The sequence below is a fragment of the Rhineura floridana genome, chromosome 16, assembly GCF_030035675.1.
Source record: "Rhineura floridana isolate rRhiFlo1 chromosome 16, rRhiFlo1.hap2, whole genome shotgun sequence".
NCBI classification, from domain to species: Eukaryota; Metazoa; Chordata; class Lepidosauria; order Squamata; family Rhineuridae; genus Rhineura; species Rhineura floridana.
In genome coordinates, this window is record NC_084495.1 from 17,327,833 (window position 1) to 17,351,952 (window position 24,120).

The 24,120-nt window shown below is 40.0% G+C and overlaps 1 protein-coding gene across 7 annotated transcripts in view; it reads right to left on the bottom strand.

Annotated features, from left to right (window-relative positions):
• HDX (highly divergent homeobox) overlaps positions 1 to 24,120 on the bottom strand; it is a 56,245-nt gene that overhangs the window by 25,937 nt on the left and 6,188 nt on the right. For 4 of the 7 annotated variants that reach the window (XM_061598576.1, XM_061598575.1, XM_061598578.1 and 1 more), the window contains exons 2-4: positions 18,353 to 18,499; positions 11,671 to 12,795; positions 2,174 to 2,227 (exon numbers count right to left, since the gene is read on the bottom strand). In XM_061598576.1, coding sequence (XP_061454560.1) covers positions 2,174 to 2,227; positions 11,671 to 12,795; positions 18,353 to 18,499 — 1,326 coding nt within the window. Of the gene's footprint in view, positions 1 to 2,173; positions 2,228 to 11,670; positions 12,796 to 18,352; positions 18,500 to 19,284; positions 19,512 to 24,120 lie in introns of all 7 variants that reach the window. The other 3 variants (XM_061598580.1, XM_061598582.1, XM_061598577.1) reach the window with 2 other exon arrangements.

Consider the following 24,120-nt stretch of genomic DNA (forward strand, 5'->3'; position numbering starts at 1 on the left):
AACCCCTCTGAATACCGCTTACCAGGAAATCCCTATTCATAGGGTAGCCATAAGTTGGGATCGACTTGAAGGCAGTCCATTTCCATTTTTTAATGTTTTTTTTTTAAAAAAAATCTATGATTTTAGTTGTTTTAAACATGTTGTAAACCACTTTGATGTTTTTAACAAAATAGCAGTATACAAATATTTTTATAAATAAATAAATGTAATTTGGGGGCCTCAGTGAAATGAGAACAAGGAGACACGACAGAGGTTCCTATAGTTACAAATGGTACAAAGAAAATGAACAGCAATAGATTTTTCACTTTCTCTCCTAATACTAAAGCGGAGGGTCATCCAGTGGGATTGTCTGGCAGTAGATTCACGACAGGCAAAAGATAGTATTACAATCTATAATTAACGTATGGAATCCACTGCCAGAAGACGGGTTGTCTGCCAGCACATATGACTTTAAAAGAGAGTCAGAAAAATACTAACCAATAGATGCCTAGATAAGGCCCTAGATAATAAAATGCAACCCTGCATTCAGAAGTAGTATACCCCAGGATACTAAATGCCTAGATATTAGATCCTGGGACAAACTATCAGGGAAGGGTTCATATCTGCCTTGCAAGCTGCCCAGAAGAATCTGGTTAGACATTGTTGGAAACAAGATGCTGGGTTAGATAGACCCTTCATCTTATCCAGGAGGGTTCCTACATTCTTAAAAACAGGATTGTCCATACCTCGCAAATAGTCAAGAAATGGGAGTGAACAAAGTGGGTTTATTATCACACCATGTGCCAATTCATGCAACAAACACAAAATTAGGTGGCATTGGAGAGGCATTTGCCCTTTTCCTAGCTGTTACCCATTCTCTTGCAGAATGCAGCTTTGCACTTTGAGGGCCATGCTCCTGAAAGTATCAAGAAGCTGAATGCTTGTTTCAGCTTTGGGTTAAATTTTCCCACAACTCACTCAAGAATGGCATCCAAGGTTTTGCTAGCAAAACTGGAGACACAACTTACTTAATTCCTTTTTACACATCTTACTTGAATATAATTTCATTGCACAAATGGACAGATTATAGGAAAGCCTAGACATTGTGTCATTCATCAGACTGGTGATCTACAAACAGTTTTAAAATTGCTTTAAAAGCATTTTGAATTGCAGATTCAGGCGATTTAACACCACCACAAATTAATAGTTAGATAGTTAACCAACAGCAATAAAAGAGGAGTCTATGCATTGTTGTTCTTCCAGACTAGATTTAGAGTTATTGTAGAACTAAAAGATTTATAGTTCTCTGTCATTGCATTTTCCTTTTCCTATGTGCCAGGCTGGTTTCATTCCCTCTAAATTAATTAAATGAGACAGAAAAAGAGAAGGCAAAACTATTTAGAGGCATACAGAATGTAAGAGATTTCAATACTTAGTTGAAATAGACTATAAATTCTAAAAATGGAGGTTTTACTTTGAGAGCCATCAATTAGAGCTGTCTTTGTTACTCTTGCCATTAGCAATGCTCATCTTTTTTTAAGCCTTATTCTGCATTTCCAACGGGTTGGTGCCATGCTATTTTCCACTTAGCTGAGCTTTCCCAGTTGCTTTTAGTGACACCAATCCATAAGCAGAATTTGACAACAATACATCACAGTCCATCTTACAAAGGGAGGAATCCTAACAGCAGGTTTAATGTTGATGTTTTATTGCTTATGCAATTATTTAAACTAATAATGAGAATTCTGCACTGATATAATTAGCTATTAATACAATATTGGAGACATTACTGTCAATGGACAGGATTTTAGGATACCAATGAATGCAGATAATCTCCCCCCTCACTAATTCACTGCTGTCAGCGTTGACAGAAATGCTTAAGAGAATTTTACAGGGTCGCAGGTTAAGAGTAATGTAAATCAGAATTACTATCAACAACAAAGACAATCTAAGTATGCAAAGTTGCTTGGAAATACAGGGAATACTTCTGACTATGAGTAAACATATCCAACAATGTCATGTCTGCATTTTGAAGAATGATCCTGAGGAAGCTTGGGGGGGGGGGGGAAGAAGATTTCCTTTCAAACCAAAACCCTACAAAACCTCCTAATCATATTAATTAAAAAGATCTAAAGCTATAAAACAATCTAAGCCTGCACATTGTCCACTTGCTGCTTCAATGAGAAGTACTTACTGCTCTTTTTCGGGAACACCCCGCAATCCAAGGCACAGTAAGGTTTCCTGAAATCTATGGAAGGAAAAAGAATATTACCAGGAAGTCATATCTTCATGGTGAAATCTATAGCCTATTATACTGAACTTGTTCTTCAGAAGAATTTGAATTGTCCATGTTCAAATGCAAAAACTGTGCCTATAAACCCTTGCTCTAAGAAGATGAACAAAAACCATTCTTCTCTTTAAATTACCAGGTTAAGACACAATGATCCTGGTTCAATAAACAATGGTTTATTGGATCCAGAATGAGCTGTTTCTTTGTCTCTCTCTCACACACACACACGCACACACACAATCCCTCCTGTCTTTTTCCAGGTTCCATGAAACTTCTTTGATTTCTTAAACCAGTTTCCCATGACTTTAAAAATGAAAAAAACATGGTTCAAAATCCTCCCTCCAAACCAGGATATGAAATGGAAATTCTGTAATTACCTGTGAATTTCTGTTTTTCTCTCTCTTTTTTTTTTTACAATAATTTTTATTCAAATTTTCATAAAACATACAAAACAAAATCATAAAACATTCAAAGACAAAAAACAAAACAAAACAAAAATGATTAAACAAAAAAATAAAATGTTGACTTCCCATTTGTCGCAGATCAAATCAGTTGTAGGTCTACAATATATAACAATCCTGTCTCTTAAATTATATTATAAAATCACTTTCCTCCAGTAGTTATCTTAATTAATCATCAAATCTCATAAACATTACTTTATTCTTTCCACAAAAAGTCAAAGAGGTTTCAATTCTTTAAGAAATATATCTATCAATTTTTCTCCAAATAAACATGTCGATTAATCCATCTCGTTAATAATAATAATAATCTTATTGTCATAACCATAGTCCAAATAAACATATCGATTAATCCATCTCATCAAAATCTGTTAGGTCCAATAATTTCAATAGCCATTATTCCATTATCCATATTAATTCCATCTTCCATAGTCCTGTTAAGTCCAGTAATTTCAGTGTCCAATCTTCCATTATCAGTATTCCATAATAATCTTGCTGTCATAGCCATAGTCATATAATAAGAGTCTGATGGGAATTTCCTCTATCCCAAATATTTTCTTGCCATCAATTCTGAATAAGTTGCTGAAATATTGTTGTAAAGTCATATCTCTGTTCTTCTTTTTTACAAAATGCACTGGCTCATCTCTTGAGAGTTTTTCCATTGTCACATGGCTGCAGTTAATTCCATAGATTTTCTCTATATCAAGCTCCATCACGTCATTCCAGTCCAGAAGATTATCCAAGCCATTGATAACTTTATCTCTAATATCTTCATTAATTTCTTCAGAGATAACGTTAAATTCCAAACAGTAGATTTTATTTCTAATATCCATAAACTCCAGATCTTTTTCCAATTCCACATTTGTTCCAATCTCCAGGGCTTGTATCTTCCCTTTATTTTTTCTTTTCTCATCTCTGATCTCATTCTCCTCTCTCACAGGATCCCCTATTTCTTTAAGCTCCTGCGTCATTTTGCTCAGTTCAATTTTCAGCTCCTTACTGCCCTGTCGCAGGGTTTGTTTCGTTATCTCAATCTCATCCATTATTTTCTGAAACATAATTACTTCCAGATTCTCAGCCACTTTCTTGATTGCCATTTTTAAAACCACGAAAACAAAACAAAACAAAAATAAAGAAGAACCACTTCTTATTTCAGCAACAATTGGGTTAATATTCCAGGCTTGATGACATCACAGTATAAACAGAGCAGCCTGCCTTATCTCTCTATGTTCAAGAACACAAAACAAATTTAGTTCCCAGCATCAAAACAGTTAGTGGCGTCGTGAAGAAGCAGATTCGTCAAAATAAAATAGACCAAAAAGAGAATAGTCCCAGACAATATAATGTTCCTCGGAATAGAAATCCCTCTTCTGTTTATATCTTTAGAATGCACTTCCAGGACAGCTTTTTGCAATAGAAACAGAGATAAGCTGTTAATTTCGTGAATAACAGAGAAGAGTTATAGCTCACCCAGAAGTTCTTTAAAGCTGATTCATTTGACAAATCTCTTTTTGCTGCAACAATTTAAACCAAGTAAAAAAAAATAATAGAAAGAAGGGTGCTTGCCTGTTAGTCCGTTTTCTCTTTGAAGAAAAGATAAACGTATCGCATTAATCAGATAGAGCTTGTTCGGAAGTCCGTCCGGCATTGCTGGCTGGACCTTTTCTCATAAATTAATGAAATCCAGTCCTCCCAACAAAAACAGGCTTTTGAGGTTGATCTCTACGTTTCTCCCTGCCCGGGAGAAATTTCATCAGTCAAAAAAAAAATGTTCTGACTGATTTATATCTGAATAAGCTTCTTTTGAGGCGGGAGCCCGTCTCAAAAGCAGGCACAAGCGAAGTCACCCTTCCCGGAAGTCGAATTTCTGTTTTTCTCAAGGGAAGGGGAACAAGCAGCCTGGGAACAGGAAGGCAGTTTCCTAAACTTATTTTGGAGAAGGTGGCCTCTCCCGCTTATTTGTAGAGAAGCGGCTAGATGTTAACACAGCATCAACTACTGGTAGCAAATAACTCTGGCAGGTCAGGATGCTTCACTCAGTCTCCAAGCAGTCAATCTCAGAAATAAAAGACATTGACATAAGAACTCATGTGTGCCTGGAAGACTGGGATCTTCTGTTGACATGTTCACAAGGGTCAAGTAGTACGGGCATCCTGACAATAGGGAAAATTAGGATGACTCCCACCTACTGTTCCAGAATCTTCCTGATCTTCCAAGGAATGAGGGGCAGAGGTGAAAAGGCATGGAGCAGCCCTCTGGGACCCTCTGTTTACAAGGAGTCCATCATTTTCAGCACCCCTTCAAACCATGGAAGCCAACTGTTGATGATGATGTGAAAAGTTCTATTATGGGATTTCCAGATACTACATGATGTTGAGTCCACTCTGCTTAGTCTAGCCACTATCAGTTGAGTCAAATCAGCTCAGATACTGAAGATTCCTATGAGGAGTTCTGCCTTGATGGATTGCAAGTATATTTCTGCCACTGGAGAAAGAACAGGGAGAATGTCTCCTTCAGAAGGGATTTGAGGAAGATTCCTCCTATCTGTTGACATAGGTCAGGGTGGGGAATTGAATTTGGTCAGTGGGGTGCATCCAGAACTGGCCCACCTTCCACAGGCCACTTTTGACAAGTGGACAGGGCCACCCCTCGGTCAATCACCTGATGTTATGTGACTCAACAGGAGAATTTAATTTTTCCTTTCTAGCCAAAAGCCTGCATTTGGTGTCAAATTTAAAAGTCACCAAAACACAAGCTCCACTTGCAGAGGAACAATTGGGACAACATGCTAAGGATCCTGATTGTTCCTCTAAACCTGTGGCCTTACCTGCCTCACACCTGACATCATATGACATCAAGTGTGGGGGCAGGTGGACATGTCAAAATGGCCTCACGGGCCAGAGGTTCCCCCTTTTCTAACATTGACTTTGCCTGTTGTGTTGTCTTGACCATATGTTGCCTGTAGTCCCTTGAAAAATGGAATAAGACCACCCTGATACTCCTAACCTTAAAAAAAGAAAAACAACCACCAACTGTTTCTCCCACATACTTCTGGCCACCACAGTCTTTGGGTCCATGTTCTCCTGCAATAATCCCACCTGGTGTCTGTTGTCTGAACCATTCAGCTGGGTGTCTGAATGGGAATTCTCTTCTCAGGTTATCTGTAGAGGGCCATCAACTGAACAATCTTCACATCTTGATTGGAAAAAGATCCTCAGATTGATGTTGCTAATGACATGAAACTAATATCCCAGTAGGGATGTCAAGAGTGAAGTTTTCCCAAGGGATGAAATCCAGACAGAGGATTATCATGCTCAGCAATTAGAGGTGAAGACAAGATTCCTCACTGAGATTGGGTGATCCTCAGATTGAAAGACTCTTTCCATCTCTATGCTCAATAATCACTCCTAAGTAAAGCAAAGTCTAGTTTGGAATTAGAGGGCTCTTCTTCTGGTTGACAGAGAAAGTTGTGCTGTTGTGTTGTAGCATGGAAATCGACCTTGGTGAGATTGATCATTGTCAGATGATCTCTCCGAGGGGCCAGAATAAAGTGCAAAATCTCCTGTCTAGAAGTCCAGGATGGTCCAAGTGTCTCTGTCCTTCTTTGGATCAATGAAGAAGTCCAAAAATGCTCTTTGATCCTGGATAGGAACTGGTTTGACGGCTTATTTCCAGAAGATGACCAACTATTTGGAAACCTAACGTTTGGAAGCACTGTGGGATTTTCAGACAGATGAGAAATTCCAAGTCATATCCATGTTTCATCATTTCACAAGAATCTAAAAAGGTGAATGCTGAATAGGAGAGTCATGTTGTGCTAGGTTTCTTGTAGATACAACATGCTGGATAGTTGAACTTAAGACTTTGGCCCCTGTTGCTGCTGCCATCTGGACTGGGAATCCCTGAGGCTATTTTGAGAAATGGGAACATTTTGGAACAAAAGGAATGACTATTTAGTAGCTTTCTTTTCCTCTTTCATACATGGAGTGGGAATGGCCCTTTTCCTTAATTTCCATCAAGATTGCCTCCAGGGACTTCCTGAAAGGCATCTTCTCATTGAAGGGGACACTGCCAAGGTTTGACTTCAACATTACATCAGCTTTCCAGTTCTGTAGCCATGGGTTTCTCTTGGCTACAATATTGCAAGCTGGGAATCTGGTCCAAATCTGGAGTTTAGCAAGATGTCTGCCAGGAAAGCTGTAGACAGGGAAAAGTTCTGGAAAGTGTTTCGGGTCTCTTAGTCCAGAATGGCATTTTCCAGGATCTCATTCAACTACATGACAGTAGGCCATACTGTCACCAAGGCATTACGGAGATTCTAACAGCCATGGACAAGATCTCAAAACTTCTACATAGGGTGGCTTCTACTCTTCTGTCATGCTGACCTATTCGTGTCTTATCAACTCATCTGAATCCAAAGGTAAGAGTACTGTGGGGGGGGATGCAACTGGGGCATCTACTTTGGGTATGGACAAGTTTTGTACCACATCATCTGGGAGATGGTAAAACTTGTCACAAACATGATGGTTTGATTTAGTCTCTGAATGTTTAACTCAATTTCTTTTAGGAAATTGTTGTTGAAGGAAAGGGGGAAGGAAAGGCTGAGGCAGTACCAGAAGGTTCAGCCAGCTTGGTTATGGTAGATGATTGGTCCTCATCCGAGAGAAACTGAGCATCTTCACTGCTCTCATCAGAAGCCTAAGAAAGCTTTTTCACCTTGAGAGTTCACTGTTCTCCCTATCTGAATTCTCTAATCCTGTGGCTTTCCAGATGATTTTGGACTATAGCTCCCATCATCCCAGACCACAGGTCAAGCAGCTTGGGACTGATGGAAGTTGGGAGTCAAACATCTGGAGAGCGACAGGCTCCTCACCCCTGCTCTAACTCTGAGGGGAGGTTCTTGAGCTGGAGAGTTTAAGAGAAATATCGAAGAGATAGAGGACTTTCCCCCACATATTTAGAATTCCTCCTCTCCCCTGGACAACCTGAAGTAGAAGGAAATGGGGAACTAATTTTTACTTGTGGGGCCAAGATAAAGAGGCTTTTCTTGGGGAAGAGGGATGCTCCTTTCCCATCTCTTTTTCACTGACCTGTGATAAGGTCTAGGAGAATACCGCCAATTGTCAAGAAAGTGAAAGAAGTGAGAGATGACAGCTCCAGGACCTGAGGCACCCCTGGGCTATGGAGAGAGCAAGAATGAGAGTGTCTCCAACACCTATGTCTATACCTAGAATGCATCTGGGAAGAAAACCTGTTTCTATCCCTGCGAGGAGACGCCTCCCTAGGAGACCTAAATTCCTCTTGAGGGAAAAAAAAGGGGGAAAGATTTAAATTAGTCTAAAATCAAAAGCGGATTTAAAAATGCAGATGAAAGCTCCTCCCCCTCTGCCACAGGAATGGGGGACTGTTTAAATTTCTCATGCCCCCTCACCACCCTTGGAGAGACAGGCACAGAAATGACTATGAGCTCTCCCTTCCTTTCCCAAAGGGACAGTATTTGTGGCATCTTCATTTGTAGCATTACCTCTCTGGGATGGCTTGGCCAGGCATATTTTCTGTGGTACAGCCTGTGCAACCTGCTGTAGAACAAGATGGCAGAGGGAAGAGGACGGTGCTGGGGCCAAGGCAATGTGCTGGATGGTGCCTATGGCCCAGGACACACTAAACTGCCTGCAATTGTCGGCTGGATTGGGGAGGGGGGAGTGTTGTGAGAGAGCATTCCTTCTCCCTTTCTAGAGGCCTGCCAGGTATACCATCTAAAAGTGACTGGTGACTCTCTTCACACCACCCTATAGAGAGAAAAACGCCCTTGTTTCTATATGTTGCTTGTTTTTCAGTGCCAAGTTCTTGCTAATGGAACGCCTGCTGGAGTCTGCTTGCCCTCTATGAAGGCAGAATCAAACTCTGGCTTCATATTGTGGGTTTGAAAGAGCCCTTAGAATCACTATTTCCTGATTCAGATGATATGAGAAAATAGGATGTGAGAAACGAAGAAAATTTCACTGAAGCCAGGCGCACAATAGAAGAAGGGAAACTGGGCACATGGCTCATTCTGACAGACCACAATTTAAATCAGATAGGAATTGTTATGTCTGAACCAGACCAATGAAAAAAAAATCAAGGACCACTTTTTGACTGACAGAATCCTGGTTTGCAGGCTAACAAGTGCTTGTGCATGTTAGCCTTAGTTAACATAAAATCCATTATCTTAAAGTGTAATGATACAATGCAGCACTTCACAGAACTTCTACAGAAGTGTCTATAGAACATTTGTTTTCTAATTGGTCTGGTTCAGCCATAACAATCTGGGTTTAGTGCCACAACCAAACAGAACCCTTACTTCTTGCAAACTCAGAAATGGTTTCAACACTTTTCTCTATGTGGCCTCTACCCTAAGGGTCACAACCAGGCTTCGATAAATCTAGCCACCATGGTGAGTATGGTGCCACTCTCTGGTGAGGATGATGAGTGGCCAGCCATGCAAGGCCAAACTAGGAAACCTCTCCCTCACATATCCTCTGCCGGCCCAGGCAAACTTTGTCTGTTCCAAAGCTGGAAAGGAGATGGGGAAGGTTGGTTGCTACTGCTAAGAGGCGCTCATAGCACTTTGATGCAGCATTACCTGAGAGGCCATTCTCCTACCAGCATTGCCCAATGTAGAGTGCTTCTCAAGGGGCTCGGGACTCCTCTAAGTAACATAGCCCAGCCTAGCATTTCCTCATCCTGCCCTTCCATGAGGAAGGGCTGCATGGTAGCGGCCTGCCCAGATTTTGGGGGTGGAAGCCTGCAATTACACTGAACACTGCCAAAAGATACTGCAATGTCCACATACAGCAGGGGTTCCCAAAGTGTGGTCACATACCACCAGTGGTCTATGAGGTTCAGTGAGGTGGTCTGTGGCAGCAACTCTGTGGAGAGTTGTGTATGCGTGTAAAGAACAGAGGGTGCAGCAGCTGCTCCATCATTCTTAAGAACTCGGCAGTCCATCCAGAAGGTGAGCAGGACAGATCAGAGGTGACCAGGGTGTGTGTGTGTGGAGGCTCTGCCTTCTTCAGAGTAATAAAGCCACAGCGGGAAACAAGACAGGAAAAAGAGTCTGGCAAAGCACTTGAAGGAGTGGCGAGTCAATACATGGGAACAAGGAAGAAATGGGGGAAGCGAAGAGAGTGCATGCAACAGAAAGAGGGTGACTCAAAGTGGGAGTTGTCAGGTTATTAAAAAAAGGATAGCAGTCTACATCTAAACATGGATATCTTTAAGTGGTCTGCTGAGACCCTCAACAATTTTCAGTTGGTTGCGGGGGGGGGGTTTAGGAGTCACGGACATAGAGTTGCATTCAACTAAGTTCTACTCGGAGTGCACCCGTTGAAATTAATGAACCTAAGTTAGTCATGCCTATTAACTTTAATGGGTCTACTCTGAGTAGTACAAACACTGAATATCACACAGAGAAGATAGATTTACCAACAGGTATTTAGCTATAGCTACGTGGAATCTCCATAGTCACCGGCAATACCAGGAAGAGATGCTGGGGACAAACAGCCTTGTTTTCATGCTTCCCAAAAGCATCTGGCTATTTGACACTTGATCTGATCCGGCAAGGTCTCTCTCATCTTTTTAAGCAGCTGTGAAATTAACTACTCATCCAAAGTGAATAATAATTCCTTCTCAGGAAGCCAGGCACACAGTTTGCCAGACCCACCACTAAAGACATCCTGCAACAGACAGATGTAGACAGGCTGTCTGGTAAAATATTTTTATAGTCCAGTATCAGTTTGTACATGATTGGGCACAAGCCATCACTGTAGTAAAAATATTAATTAATAGCACTTCTAATAAAATATGACTTCTTAATTTTTTAAAACTCTATTAAAAACACTACATCTCAAGACAGAGACATTTCATCCCCAAAGAAAACTGCATTTCAATAACTAGCAGTATCACATTGGTGAACACAATACAATACTATTTCGGCTAGCAAAAAGAAAAAAGAAGAGGCAAGCAATGAAAGCCATTAGCAATTTGCTTCCCTATAATCAGCTTTAGCTATATTAAAATTGCCAAGATAAAATGAGCTCTGTCCCCAGTCACTGGCTTTTTGTAATCAAGCAAAAGATCACAATTGTTCTGCTTTTCAAACTGGAAAAATAACCCATAATTAACCCATCAACCTTTCCCACAAAACATACCCCACAGGTTTTACTCTTTTATTATCCAAAGAGGTCTGAACTATACCATGAAATGCAACCACAAACACAACACATGCTTACCTATATTATTTAAAACGAAAGCTTTTTTTAAAATAAAACAACAACACGGGTTTCTGAAACTGGTAAGTGTATGGCCATTTGTAGTTTAACACACACAAACTATGTTCTTCAAACCACAGCTCTGTGTGTGTGTTAACAGTTTCCTCACATGCTGTGGTCCAACAGAAAATCTCCCCAGAAGCCAGAGGTGTCCGTGGATTTGGGGTTGAAGGCAGGAGATGGCACATCCATTGCATCCAATTTTTAATTCTATTGCTTTTATTTCTTATATATTGTATTTTATTGTATCACAATTTGAATTCTATGAAATGCAAACTGCAATACAATAAAATACAATATTATAAGAAATAAATGAAGCAATAGAAATACAATTAAAAACCATGCAGCTTTTAACACAGTACATTATAATGGCTACAACAGAAAAAAATCATTAACTGGTCCACCAAGACCCTCAACAATTTTCAAGTGGTCCATGGGGGAAAAAGTTTGAGAACCACTGGAACACACAATCACTCAACAGGGAAATACATCTTCTGAACAAGAAATGCAAAATGCAGCTGCAACTCACTGGATGCAAGTTAACTTGCTCGAGCTCCTGGTTTACAAACAACAATGGAAGACAACACTCTCAAAGCCAAAGCATTAAAACTAAAGAAGAACACCACCAAATTACCTGGTAATTGTTTTGGTTTTGAGACAGCCTTAGCTGATTGGAAGCTGCAAAATGAGAAGATAGATTACTTCTTGAAGGGTAAGAACTGCTATACAGTGTACTAGACGTGGAATGCAAGGAGGTCCGTGGAGGCAAACGGTAGTCTCTGTTATGATACAGGATACTGTTGTGCAAGTCCCTGGAATTCACCAAGTGTGAACTGCAGCTGACACTTCTGCCTGACCCAGACAAACCTGTGCCTGGATTCTCAACTCTGAGGGAAGTGCCACTTAGCCTGGAGTAATTCTGTATTTGGGCACCCATTGATGCCAACTCTTCCTCTCTAGCATATTCATCGTCCACATCTGCAGTTTCCATGGCAATTGACAAACAATTGGCTTCTCCTGAAGAAGAAGAAGAAGACTTCTGTGCATTTCCTGTCAGGATTCTCTGAGGTTGATCAGTAACGGCCAGGGAAAAAACCTCTCGGATTTCCAAGTTGTGCGTGCTGCAGGAAGGATCTCTAATGTTAGCCCTTTGCCCAGATGGCACATGTGAGGCAAGGATTGGATGCTCTGGTTTTTGTAACCTTTGACACCCCAACTGCTCCACTTTGCATGGTCTGTGGCACAACACGGGCTTTTGAGGTAAAACCAGCTCAGCCGTCTGAACCGAGGAACCGCCATAGCTTTTCTTAGTGTGATTATAAATTGAGTTTGCTGAATTTAACACACTTGTTTGCCTAGACAGGATAATTGTTTTTTCTCCCAGGAACAATGAAGCATTTTTACAGTGGGGCGCTTGCCGCGCCACTGCAATGTGCTGCCGCTGAAATTCAGGGTCACTTTTCCCTGGTGGTCTCGGAAGAGTGTTTTTATGCATATCGGTCATCAGCGCATTAGTCTGCTTAGCGGACACCAGCCTGCTGGAAGAGCTGGCTGGATTGTATATACCAGTTACAATGACGTCATTGTTGGAGGACGTCCAGGATGATTGCTGGCTTTGGGAGCGAGCAATGCTGACCACGTTTCGGACAGCCACTTCTGGAGGCACAGTCAGCGTGCTGGCAACAGTCCCTGATGGAGTGCCTCCAGAATCCACAACATTCTTGCTGCTCATCTTCCTTCTTTTGTTGCCAACCCAGGTCTGCAAACACAAAAGGGTTCATCAGCAAAGGATCTCATCCAAATTTATTCAACACAGACCAGAGTATCATAGGAATCTCAGTGCTACAGAAGCTAAACAGACAGCATGAATGAGACACATCAGTGGCTTCTACTTCTACCATTAACTCCCAGTTGCTGTTTTGCAGCTGCTGTTTATATACTACATGCCCCTGCCTGTAAACAAGCAGCCAGAGACCAAGATCCCCAAGATCCTTTCCCACCATACCTTTCTCTCTGTATCTTCCCTTTGCTCAAGAAGTGGGAAGGAACTGGGGTGGATGCTGAGCTCTAATGTTTCTGAACACTAAGCAGCATGGAAAATCTTTGAATTGTCCTCTGTGGTTGTACGTTTAACAGCACTTACAGTGTTTACAACCATCAACTTCTGTTAAAGTTGTAAGAAAGCAGACCAGGCTGCTGACATTTTTGGGTCAGCACCCTTAGATGGGAGTGGAGGAAGGAGGACAATGTTTATCCTCTGTTCTGTTTCAGAACTTTCTTGTAGCTAGTAGAAACTCAAATATTCAAGTCCATCTAACACTTGCACATATAACGAAGTATTTATAGAACTTCATTTATAAACTTGATAATACTTTGAACATTAAAACTGCAAAAGAAAATCAGGTATCTTCTACCCATAGATAAAAAAGTTTTGATTACTTTCTTGAGTTTCAGTTGCTCCTTTTAACTGCTATCACAAATTAGTCCACATATATCTGCAGCTCAAAATATACAAAATGATTATTTTTACAATGAAAACTGCAGTGTAACTTACCAATTTAATTAGAAAATAATGACACATACAAACAAAATTACAGAAGGATCTGCAGCCAAATTTCAAAGGGCCAATTCCTAAACTAAGGCCAGTAATCAGGTATTATACGAGTCATTCAAGTGCATCAGACCTGTTGCGTACAGAAATCTCCACAACAGCTATACCTACAGTAGGGCCCCGCTTATACGGCAGGTTAGGGACCAGGCCCCCACCGTAAAGTGGAAATCGCCGTAAAGCTGAACCCATTCACTATAATGGGTCGCGTCGCACGAAAATGCCACAAGAATGCTGCAAAATTGGCTTTAAAACGGGGAATTTCCCCTAATTGAAAGCCGCCGCATTAGCAGAACACCGGAAAAAGGAACGCCGGAAAGCGGGGCCCTACTGTATTCCGTAGCAATATGTCACTGCTGGGGAACCTTTGATCCTCCAGTTGTTGCTGGACTATAACTCCCATCATCCCTAACCACTGGCCATGCTGGCTGGAGCTGTTGGGAATCACAGCCCAATAATAGCTGGAGGGCCAAAGGTTCCCCAGCCCTGAAGTATATGGTGACGATATGTTATGGTGATCCCCACAGTGAACATGATGTAGTCATTGCAAGGAGCTACCACCATGGAAAAGAATTTCTAACTGCTTCTACATGGCACACATAACACAGGAATTGCCAGTGGTTTAAAAGCAAAAACAAAAAATGAATGGATGAGTGCTCTAGACCCTCCCACCCCCAAAAAAAGACAGTTAAGTGTTTTTTTTGGTAGAATAACCACTAAATGGAAAACTAGATCAAAATGTTACTCATTTTAAAAAAACTGAAGAGATCTTTATTTATTTACAAAAATATTTGTATACCGCTGTTTCATTAAAAACGTCAAAGCGGTTTACTACACATTAAAAAGAACAAGATGATGATGTGAACTCAAAATGCCCCTCAGCTGCTTTTATAAATGCAAAGCAACTCTCAAAGCAACTTGACAAAATATTATATAAGTTCATGCCAATACAAATATCTCTCATATTACTCACAGAAATTCTACAAGATAAATTCAATATTGTTATAGAAGTTGCTTGCTCTTCCCAGAATCAAAATACATCTGCTAATGTCACATACACAAGATTAGACCTTTGGAATCTGCATTAAATTTGAAGCAGCTATAACACTTGGTCCTGCATTCAGAATCATTATGGGCTGCTCCATATAGGTTTTTTGGTACAGTACAAAGCAAACATAGCATACATCAGCCATGAACTATGTACATACAATATATATATATATAAAAATACACATGAATGGGTGCATCATCATCATCATCTACCACCCACCCTTCATCCAAAGGCCCCAGGGCCAGTTACAATTTTAAAATATGACATCAAAAACAATTAAAAAACCTAAAATGATCCCTTCTTATCACTGTGTATGTGAATTTTAAGAGGACAAACAGTGAAATATAGGCTGACACAGGGCATACACTTTTTGTTCTCAGGTAATATATCGAACTGTGAAAGTGGGTGGTTAAAAAGGAGTAGCTCATCTATTAAGTATGATCATGAGTATGTACTCTGTGAGAGGCAGTAGCAGTTACTGAGATTGAAAGGGAGCCACACCTAGGGTTACCAACCGTACTCTATTAAGAGTACATGTACTCTTTTTGACATGGTGCAACAGCATACTCTTACTTTTCACTTATCGAAGCCAAATGTACTCTTTTTGAAATGACAAAATGATGGTAACCCTGGCCACACCCTCAGATGTGCAGGGGAGTTGCTCGCAGGAAAAGTGTAGACAGGTGTACAGTAATCTGCAGGGTGTCATAAAGTATAGAAAAGGGATTTGAAGAGTTGGAAAAGAACACTGATTGTAAGCAGGCAGAGGATCCTGAGGCTATGAAGTGCACAGGTGCATAAGGAAAAGAGTAACAAGCCTGAATAATTCCTACTAAAACTGACCAAGAAAGACTTGCTAGTTTTCCTATACAGCTCATATTTATTTATTTAAAACAGTTTTAGCTCACCCTTCATCCAATTCTCTTAGGGGAGAGTGCATCCATTAAAGCATAACAACATGAAAATACATTGACAAAACTTCTAATGACTTCTTGGGAGCAATAACATAATTGGAGCACCAATTTCTATGTCAATAAAATGAGAGAGAGAGAGAGAGAGAGAGAGAGAGAGAGAAAAGACAAGAAATTGTCTAGGTGCTCAACAGTAGATAGAGGATAGAGAGAAGTGTGTGTAGAAGCTAATAATAATAATAATAATAATTTAATTTATATGTCGCCTATCTGGCCGATGGCCACTCTAGGCGACGTACAATTTAGTTGCAATAAATGCATCATAATAAAATACACATAAAATACATATAACAGTAAAACTATGAATAAAGAACAATAACAGTTCAGAGTAAAGGCGATTAGTCCTAAAAAATTAACCCTCCCCGGAAGTCCCAAAGGCCTGTCTGAAGAGCCAGGTCTTCAAGGCTTTGCGGAATACATTCAGGGAAGGGGCATGCCGAAGATCATACGGGAGGGAGTTCCAGAGAGTGGGGGCCGCCACTGAAAATGCCCTCCCCCTAGTCCCCACCAACCTAGCTGTTTTAGTTGGTGGGACTGAGAGAAGGTCCTGAGTGGCTGATCTTGTCGGGCGGCATAATTGGTGGCGCTGGAGGCGCTCCATCAGGTAAACTGGGCCGAAACCGTGTAGGGATTTAAAGGTTAATACCAACACCTTGAATTGAGCCCGGAAAATAACTGGAAGCCAGTGTAGATCGAACAACACTGGGGTGATATGTTCCCGGCGGCGACAATTTGTGAGTAGTCGAGCCGCAGCATTTTGTATCAGTTGTAATTTCCGGACCGTTTTCAAGGGTAACCACACGTAGAGCGCATTACAGTAGTCTAAGCGAGAGGTGACCAGGGCATGTACTACCAGTGGGAGCTGATGAACAGGGAGGTAGGGTTGCAGCCTACGAATGAGGTGTAATTGATACCAAGCTGCCCAGCTCACTGCTGAAATCTGAGCCTCCGTGGACAGCTTGGAATCAAGAACAACCCCAAGGCTGCGGACCTGGTCCTTTAGGGGCAATCTCACCCCATTGAACATCAGGTCAACATCACCCAACCTTCCCTTGTCTTCCACAAGCAGCACCTCAGTCTTATCGGGATTCAACTTCAACCTGTTCCTTCCCATCCATCCACTCACGGATTCCAGGCACTTGGACATGGTCTCCACAGCCAACTCTGGTGAAGATTTAAACGAGAGATAGAGCTGAGTGTCATCCGCATATTGGTGACACTGGAGCCCAAATCTCCTAATGATTGCCCCCAGCGGCTTCATATAGATATTAAATAGCATGGGAGAGAGGATAGAGCCCTGTGGCACACCACAATCGAGAGGCCAAGGGTCTGAAACCTCCCCCCCAATGCTACCTGTTGATGCCTATCGGAGAGAAAGGAATGGAACCACCGTAATACAGTGCCTCCTATTCCCAATCCCTCCAGGCGATGTAGAAGGATACTGTGGTCAACAGTATCAAAAGCCGCTGAGAGATCGAGGAGGACAAGCTAGCTTACTATACTAAGGTAAAATGTACAGTCATTGCTCCACCCACTTTTGCCTCTGGCCCCACCTACCACCGGCATGTGACCCTCAGAAAACGTTGCCGAGAAAGGAATGCAGTTCTTAGGGTGAAAAAGATTCCCCACCCCGATGCACATGGTGGTTCCAAGCAAGTCCCCTGAACAGCACACTCCATTGTACAGGGCTGACCAAAAATAACTTCAAGTTCCAAGGCAGCCGGCACTTTCCTAGCTGAAGAGCGAGTATCTCCCCACCCAGAACTACCAGGACTTAGCATTTACCCCTCTGCTCATAAGAACAAGTGTGGTCAACTCAAAGTAAAGGTGTTAAAAAAACATTATCACTAATAATAAGAAAATATCTCATAAAGCGAGATTCTTCCTGAACGCCCTAACCTATTCAAGAACTTCTCAATACGCCAAGTTTACAATGTTCCCAAATGTCCATCTTAACAGCCATGAAAAAGGGTGGGAGCGACAAAGAGAAGAGGTTTTGTGAAGGAGAGATTTGTTTTAAAGTAGATGCCATGTCACATTTCATGCTTACTGTGAAATGAAGTGAACATCCTGCCCACTCCTGTTTTAGCATAAACTAAATTAAACCACAACATTTTACTAAGGTAATGCATACGAGTGCAACAACCTGCTCTTTCAGGGCCGTTCCGCACGCATTAGGTGGAGGCAAATCCAAGTTTGCCAGCAAACAGACGCTCAGCAAGTAGCTGCAGCCAATAATAAATATACCTGAAACAGAAGACACATTTGCTACCTTCATGATTTGTAGATGTATACCTAAAGCTGAAGTGTAACACACACACACACCAAATGTAATATGCAAAGTGCCCCTTAGTTTAAGAAATAATAATCAAATACTCAAGTTAAAAAGATGACAGCAAATTTTCAAAGAGATACAAAATCCAGATTTTCAACAAAAGGCCTAACTTCAGATGTTAAAGAGACTCATGTTGCTTGGACAAGATGAAAGCACTTCCAGGCGCTATCTCAAACAACAGAGAAGACTACAAAGAGCTGTCAGGGGGAGGGGGGGAGAACAAAGCATAAGTTATATTAGGGAAAGAAGCTTTTGGTTTCTTAATAGCTCCATGCCCCCTGCAAATAAGCAAAACAAGAGTATTTTATAAACTGTTATGTAAATTTGAGCATGGAAGACCTGAGTACTTACCCTGACTACACTGAAGTCCAGCTTAGTTTCTTGTGCACACTGTAATATGAGCTGAAAGCAATTTTTACTCTGATTTGTCATTCCATTTTCATAATAACGCTGCAATATCCTTTGTTGTTCTGCAGTAAATACAGAACGCAGATTCATCTAAAAATAAAAGAAGATACTCTGAAAATTGGAATAATTTAAGACTTGCAAATTTTTCTTTTTTAAAAAAAGAACAGGTGCTCATTTTTCCAAACAAATAGATAGCTACAGTGGACTGAGCTCTATTATATTCTGGTTCATCTACTATCATTTTTCTTAATCATACTTTTTTTAAAAAAAGCAATAGATGTTTTACATTCAAGAATCAAAGAGCTGCCACATTTTTAAAATGAACTAAAAGAGGGTTGTTGATAGAATCATGTATGTAGAAACTCAGGAATGGATTCTCTCTCTCGCACGCTCAAGGGTGACCAAGAAATGAGACACCAAGCAAGGCTACATAGATGGGGTAGCCTTCTTTCTTAACAAGTTCTATTAGACAAAGTAAATTGCTTGCAATCTAGGGCACAACTGATGGAGGGGAGGAGGGCAGAGATTTGTTCCATCTTACAGATATTGCAATGAGGGATCTCTGCAATATGCACCCATGGAAGAGCCAGTTGACCACTTATGACATAGTGGGTTTGTTATCACTGAACTTACAAGAATCTGAGACCATAAGCTACCTTATATTAAGCTAGACTATTGGTCCATCTAGCTCAGTACTGTCTACACACTCTCTGGGGTTTCAGACAGTGATCTTTTCTATATCTACCTAGAGATGCCAGGGATTGAACCTGGGACCTTTTGCATGCAAAGAATGTGCTCTGCCACTGAGCTACAACCCATCTACAACCCAGGGCCTGGAGTAAAAGAACCCTCCCCAATGTCTTATCTTCACTCACATGGGCTTGTCAGGTATCAGGTAGCAAAGTGTCTCTGTGGAGATATCCTGATCCCTAAACTTGCTCTTCCCAACATCAGAAAGCAACTAACATCATGCCATTTCAACCTAAGGAGCTCTGGTTCTGCACAGCATCTGGATGAGAGATGGCTTGGAAGCACCACAGAGTTTTAACAATATGCAGACAGAATTAATAGTTTCTCCAGAATCTGTTCTCTCAGTGTCATTCTATACAAACGAAGAGAAAACAAAACAAAACTTTATGCTTGGGTATTTCATATACTTATCACAAAGCCTGGGTAACAACTTACAGCATAAGCAGAATTGATACAGTCAGTCAATTTGTGCTATAATTTTAGGATAATGTAAATGGAAAAATGAGCTACCCCAAACAATAAAAATAATGGCTACGAAAAACATGGACCATATTAAGGTTGTAAAATTAATGTATATTATCCAGCTCAGAGAAGACAGATGAAGCCACATGAGGCTCCTGTTTGCACAGCTCTGGACTCAGTATAGAGTCTCAAAGAGATACTCAGATGGAAAGAAGAGTATGTTACATGAAAAGGAAAAAATGTTCATTGTATGTGGCTTTTTTAAATTGTGTGTGTGGGGGGGGAGGTTAACACAAGGAAGGTCAAACCAAAACAAAGAACATGTGTTTACAAAGAGAGAGAACTTAACTCTGCTCCTAGGATGTGAACATTCACTCCAACAACCACATCTGCTCTCCTAGTGCTGATTTATACAAACACAGAACAGTAAATTAGGCTTCCTGTGTTAGTTTCCTATGCGAGTTATTGTTTCTGACAAAATATTTATATGTGACCCAAATACACAACAATATTCAACACCAAAGAGGAAAAAACCTGCATATTTAATCATAAATTGTCTACTCACAAAAACTATGCCAGCATGTATTCTGCAGTAAGCACAGATCTAAAGTTAACACTTTCTTGACAGTATGATTCTATACATGCCTTCTCAAAACATAGGAATATTAGAAATTACCTTACAGGTTACCTTATAAAGGTTGATTTGATTTAAACCATGACTTAAATCGCTTCTCTGAAAGACTCAATTTTAAATCACAGTTTAAATCACTAGTTGGGAAGATTCTATTTAATAATCATTTTTAACAGAAGTACATTATTGTTTAATATAACCTTAATACACATTTAGAGATGTAGTTTTCATTATAAATAATAAATAACTGTGGAATAGTCTCCCTGAGGAGGTGTGCTTGGTGCCGACATTATTATCTTTCCGGCGCCAAGTTAAAACCTTCCTCTTCTCCGAGGCATTTTAATTTAAGTTAATTTAATTTTAATTTTAAATGTGTTGTAATCTGATTTTAGATTTTGTACTTTTTATATGCTCTGTTGTATTACTGTGTAATTTTATTGTATTTTTTGTTGTTCACCGCCCAGAGAGCTATTGCTAGTCGGGCGGTATATACGTTTAATAAATAATAATAATAAATAATATAAGGTAGGTGCAGACTAAGCAATTCTGAAGTGTTTTCAGATTAATTTTCATCAGAAAATAGGATGATAATTTGGTCGTTTTAGCACTAAAGCAGAATACTGTAAACTAGTGAAGTCTTTCAGGAGATGAACTAGTTCCAACTATTCTATTAAGATGTTCAGATGACTGGAGGACTAACGGGCAAAAGGGCAGAACTTGGGAACTACAGACCAATCAGCTTGACATCAATCCCTGGGAAAATTCTGGAGCAGGTTATAAAGTGTTCAATCTATAAGCACTTGAAAACAATGCAGTGATTACTACAAGCCAACATGGATCTATCAAGAACATATCCTGCCAGGACTTCCGGGAAGGGTGACTTCGCTTGTGCCTGCTTTTGAGACGGGCTCCCGCCTCAAAAGAAGCTTATTCAGATATAAATCAGTCAGAACATTTTTTTTTTTGACTGATGAAATTTCTCCCGGGCAGGGAGAAACGTAGAGATCAACCTCAAAAGCCTGTTTTTGTTGGGAGGACTGGATTTCATTAATTTATGAGAAAAGGTCCAGCCAGCAATGCCGGACGGACTTCCGAACAAGCTCTATCTGTTTAATACGATACGTTTATCTTTTCTTCAAAGAGAAAACAGACTAACAGGCAAGCACCCTTCTTTCTATTATTGTTTTTACTTGGTTTAAATTGTTGCAGCAAAAAGAGATTTGTCAAATTAATCAGCTTTAAAGAACTTCTGGATGAGCTATAACTCTTCTCTGTTATTCACGAAATTAACAGCTTATCTCTGTTTCTATTGCAAAAAGCTGTCCTGGAAGTGCATTCTAAAGATATAAACAGAAGAGGGATTTCTATTCCGAGGAACATTATATTGTCTGGGACTATTCTCTTTTTGGTCTATTTTATTTTGACGAATCTGCTTCTTCACGACGCCACTAACTGTTTTGATGCTGGGAACTAAATTTGTTTTGCATTCTTGAACATAGAGAGATAAGGCAGGCTGCTCTGTTTATACTGTGATGTCATCAAGCCTGGAATATTAACCCAATTGTTGCTGAAATAAGAAGTGGTTCTTCTTTATTTTTGTTTTGTTTTGTTTTCGTGGTTTTAAAAATGGCAATCAAGAAAGTGGCTGAGAATCTGGAAGTAATCATGTTTCAGAAAATAATGGATGAGATTGAGATAACGAAACAAACCCTGCGACAGGGCAGTAAGGAGCTGAAAATTGAACTGAGCAAAATGACGCAGGAGCTTAAAGAAATAGGGGATCCTGTGAGAGAGGAGAATGAGATCAGAGATGAGAAAAGAAAAAATAAAGGGAAGATACAAGCCCTGGAGATTGGAACAAATGTGGAATTGGAAAAAGATCTGGAGTTTATGGATATTAGAAATAAAATCTACTGTTTGGAATTTAACGTTATCTCTGAAGAAATTAATGAAGATATTAGAGATAAAGTTATCAATGGCTTGGATAATCTTCTGGACTGGAATGACGTGATGGAGCTTGATATAGAGAAAATCTATGGAATTAACTGCAGCCATGTGACAATGGAAAAACTCTCAAGAGATGAGCCAGTGCATTTTGTAAAAAAGAAGAACAGAGATATGACTTTACAACAATATTTCAGCAACTTATTCAGAATTGATGGCAAGAAAATATTTGGGATAGAGGAAATTCCCATCAGACTCTTATTATATGACTATGGTTATGACAGCAAGATTATTATGGAATACTGATAATGGAAGATTGGACACTGAAATTACTGAACTTAACAGGACTATTGAAGATGGAAGATGGAATTAATATGGATAATGGAATAATGGCTATTGAAATTATTGGACCTAACAGATTTTGATGAGATGGATTAATCGATATGTTTATTTGGACTATGGTTATGACAATAAGATTATTATTATTATTAACGAGATGGATTAATCGATATGTTTATTAGGAGAAAAATTGATAGATATATTTCTTAAAGAATTGAAACCTCTCTTTGACTTTTTGTGGAAAGAATAAAGTAATGTTTATGAGATTTGATGATTAATTAAGATAACTACTGGAGGAAAGTGATTTTATAATATAATTTAAGAGACAGGATTGTTATATATTGTAGACCTATAACTGATTTGATCTGCGACAAATGGGAAGTCAACATTTTATTTTTATTTTTTTGTTTAATCGTTTTTGTTTTGTTTTGTTTTTTGTCTTTGAATGTTTTATGATTTTGTTTTGTATGTTTTATGAAAATTTGAATAAAAATTATTGTAAAAAAAAAAAAAAGAACATATCCTGCCAGACTAATCTTATCTCATTGTTTGATCGGTTAACCTCCCTTGTAGACTGTGGGAATGTTGTGGACATAATATATCTCGACTTCAGCAAAGCTTTTGACAAAGTACCCCATCATATTCTGATTAGCAAGCTAGCTAAATGTGGGCTGGATAGAATACAGTAACTATCAGGTGAATCCACAGTTGGCTATAGAATAGTGAGAGTGCTTATCAATGGATCCTTCTCAAAGTGGGGGGAGGTAACAAGAGGGATATTGCAGCGCTCAGTCCTGGGCCGAGTGCTCTTCAGCATTTTAATTAATGACTTAAGATGAGGAGGTGCAGGGAACGCTTATCAAATCTGCAGATGATACAAAATTGGGAGGGATTGCCAATAATCTGGAGGAAAAACAAAATAGAAAGCATCTTGATAGACTGGAGCATTGGGCTGAAAACAACAGAATGAAATTTAACAGGGATAAATGCAAAGTTCTACACCTAGGAAAAAGAAACCAAATACACAGTTATTTCATAGGGGATACTTGGCTCAGCAATACTACATGCGAGGAGGATCTTGGAATTGTCGTTGATTACAAGCTGCATATGAGCCAATAGTGCGATATGACTGTAAAAAAGGCAAATGCTATTTTAGGCTGCATTATCAGAATGAAGTATAGTTTCCAAATTGTGTGAAGTACTATTTCCTCTCTATACGGCACTGGTTAGGCCTCATCTTGAGTACTGCATTCAGTTCTGGACACTGCACTTTAAGAAGTGTCCCAGGCTATGGTCTGAAAGCACATGAGGCCACCACCTTGCTGAAGCTAAGCAGATTTGGGTTTGGTCAGTGCCTGGATGGGAGAATGTCTGGGAACATGTATGTCGCCTTGGGTTCCATGATGAAAGAAAGACGGAATATAAATGTAATGGAAGAGTTCCAGAGGAGGGCCATAAGGATGATCAGGGGAGTGGAAACAAAACCCTGTGAGGAGAGACTGAAAGAAATGGGCATGTTTAGCCCTGAGAAGACTGAAGGAAGATATGATAGCATTGTTCAAGTACGTGAAAAGTTGTCACACAG